Source organism: Aplysia californica, unplaced genomic scaffold (assembly GCF_000002075.1).
Source record: "Aplysia californica isolate F4 #8 unplaced genomic scaffold, AplCal3.0 scaffold00063, whole genome shotgun sequence".
NCBI classification, from domain to species: domain Eukaryota; kingdom Metazoa; phylum Mollusca; class Gastropoda; order Aplysiida; family Aplysiidae; genus Aplysia; species Aplysia californica.
In genome coordinates this window covers 331,403-334,535 of record NW_004797333.1, presented here as the reverse complement: position 1 = coordinate 334,535, position 3,133 = coordinate 331,403, and the positions used below count along the sequence as shown (strand labels likewise).

Sequence of the window (3,133 nt, the reverse complement as noted above, 5' to 3'; positions counted from 1 at the left end):
TATATGCAAACACTCATGCACACACATCTATTTCACCCTGCAAGGAGCGTCAGAGCTGTTTTCCAAAGTGCCGGTAGTTGAACGGGTTTTTTGTTGTTTTTTTTTTTACAATTTCTGGGCGCGCAAATTTTGATATTTCAGATCTCTTTGGGAATCCTGTGTTTGGGGAGGGGGCTGTTTTTTGTTGCTCTTGTTACTTGTTTATTGAGTTTTTGTTATAATTTGGTACGAGTTTTTTTTTTTCTTTTGCTGGAAAGGAAAAGGAGGTAGCCTACATTGTGTTAGTTCTCTGCGAGCTTTTACTTTCACAGCGTCTTCACGAGTGTATATCGCAACTGTAATTCGAAGCTGTTCCTCACTCTATAATTATTTTACCGAAATGTTTTGTGTACGAAACCAGACGAGAGCGCAACTCCTGAGTAGAATTTTTTTTTTTACCCTTATAGGCAATGAAGCAGTCGCTTTCCAATTGACCAAAATAAATTGTGTCGATGGGCTCACAGTGCATGTACAGTAAACATCATTACTTATTTTCGTTAATGTTCTTTGGAATGAATGGTACCATCATCATCATCATCATCATCCTCATCATCATCATCATCATCATCATCATCATCATCATCATCATCATCATCATCATCATCAAAACAATAACACTAATAGCAACAAGAGCAAACAATAATTGCACCGTGAACAAACAACAACAAACAACAACAACAAAACCAAAACCAACAATAACAACAGTAACAACAACAGCAACATCATGTACAGTATGTTACTCCTCTCTATTCGTCCTAGGCGTAGAGACCACAACGGTGGCAATCCCAACAACAACGACGTCATCAGCAACACCAACCGAGGACGTCGACGACTTTACTTATGTCCACACACCCAAGAGCTCCTCTGCCACCATCACTCCAACCTCAGAAACCACCCCAAACACAACAGCAACAACAACAACAACAACAACCGCCACCACGAGAAGACAAACATTCACAGCACAATCATCCGTGACAACAACATCCACAACCACTCCCACGACAACGAGCTCTCCCCCCAAAACAGAAACAACAACACCACCAACAACACAAACAACAAAACCTACAACAACACCAACAACACCAACAATACCAACAACAACAACACCAACAACAACATCAACATCAACAACAACACCAACATCAACAACAACACCAACATCATCAACAACAACAACAACAACAACAACAATAATACCAACAACAAAAACATCATCATCATCATCAACAACAACAACAACAACAACAGCAACAGCAACAACAGCAACAGCAACAACAGCAACACCAACAACAACACAAATAACAACACCAACACCAACACCAACAACAACAACATCAACATCAACAACACTAACAACAACAACACCAAATCCAACAACACCAACAACACCACCAACACAAACAACACCAACAACACCACCAACAACAACTTCAACAACAGCATCAACAACAACAGAAACAGCAACACCACCACCACCCCCAACACCATCAACAACACCACCAACACCACCAACAACAACAACAGCAGCAACAACAAAACCAACAATACTAACAACACCAACAATAGCACCAGAAACAACAACAACACCACCAACAATAACAGCAAGAACACGAAAAATACCAATGCCAACAACACCAATAACAACACCAACAACACCAATGTCAACAACACCAAAAACAACACCAACAACCACACCAACAACCACACCAACAACAATATCAACAAAACCACCACCAGCATCACTACCAAAAAACAACAACAACAACAACAACAACAACAACAACAACAACAACAACAACAACAACAACAACATCATCATCATCATCATCAACAACAACAACAACAACAACAACAACAACAACAACAACAACGACAACGACAACAACAGTAACAACAAACCAACAACACTAACAACACAAACAATAGCACCAGAAACAAAAACAACACCACCAACATTAACAACAACAACAACAACAACAACACCAACAACAACGCTACAAACAACAACACCAACATCAATGACACCACCACCACCAACAACAACAGCAACAGCAACAAAAACAACAGCAACACCACCGTCAAGAACCACAACAACAACATCATCAACAACAACAGCAGAGTCTACTACAAGGGCGAAAAAATCGAGTATCTTAGAAAAAGGGACAAGAAAACTACCTCTCACAACAGCGACAACTGCAGCAACCACACCAAAGGCGACGGAGAAATATGCCGGGAGTACCGACATGAGCAAGGATGACACGACCACTACCACTGTCGTTGCTGAACGTGTGACTTCATCACAAGGTCAAGATAGAAGCACAACAGATGATGCGGATGTATACTTTTATTCTCTCTTCTGAAAACTTAAGGCGTTTGTATTTTAGTAAACACCTTTGTTATGGTGTTTCCTACTACTACTACTACTACTACTACTACTACTACTACTACTACTACTACTACTACTACTACTACTACTACTACTACTACTACCACTACTACTACTACTACTTCTACTACTACTACTACTAATGTAGATTATTTCTATAGCGCCCACCCGTGTGAACACAACTCTAGGCGCTTTACAAAAATGCATGTACAAAAGATATTCACACACGCACACACACACACACACACACACACACACACACACACACACACACACACACACATATGGCCTCTAAAACCGTCGCTGGTCAATCATTTTTAAAAGAAAATTTCAAACCTATTCGGTAAACATCAATAAATAATAATTTTTTCTAATATCCCGGGGAAAAGGGCGGCCTTGTGGGGGGGGGGGCTCCCAGGTTATTTTAAAAGAGCGAAATATTAAAATATTAATATGAAATTAGGATTAGACTGATAGTTCGAATTAAACCCATGAAACATTGATTTAAAAAAAAAAAAAAAAAACCACAAACAAACAAACAATAAACAACAAAACGAAACAAAACCACAAAACCTTATGATCTGCGCGACATGTATGGAGTCAAATTTAGAGAAAAACGGATAAGATTGAGTTGAGCAAGAAAATGTATACCTGAGCATTTAAAAGGTGAAAATTAAAATAATAATATAATCAGTTACCTTTTTGGGC

The 3,133-nt window shown here is 39.1% G+C and overlaps 1 protein-coding gene across 1 annotated transcript in view; it reads left to right on the top strand.

Moving 5' to 3' along the window:
- Positions 1–3,133, top strand: part of LOC101859915 (cell wall protein DAN4-like) — an 8,605-nt gene that overhangs the window by 1,900 nt on the left and 3,572 nt on the right. Inside the window, exons 2-3 of the mRNA XM_005093441.2 lie at positions 799–1,205; positions 1,816–1,878. Of these exons, the coding sequence (XP_005093498.2) occupies positions 799–1,205; positions 1,816–1,878 (470 nt within the window). The remainder of the gene's footprint in view (positions 1–798; positions 1,206–1,815; positions 1,879–3,133) is intronic.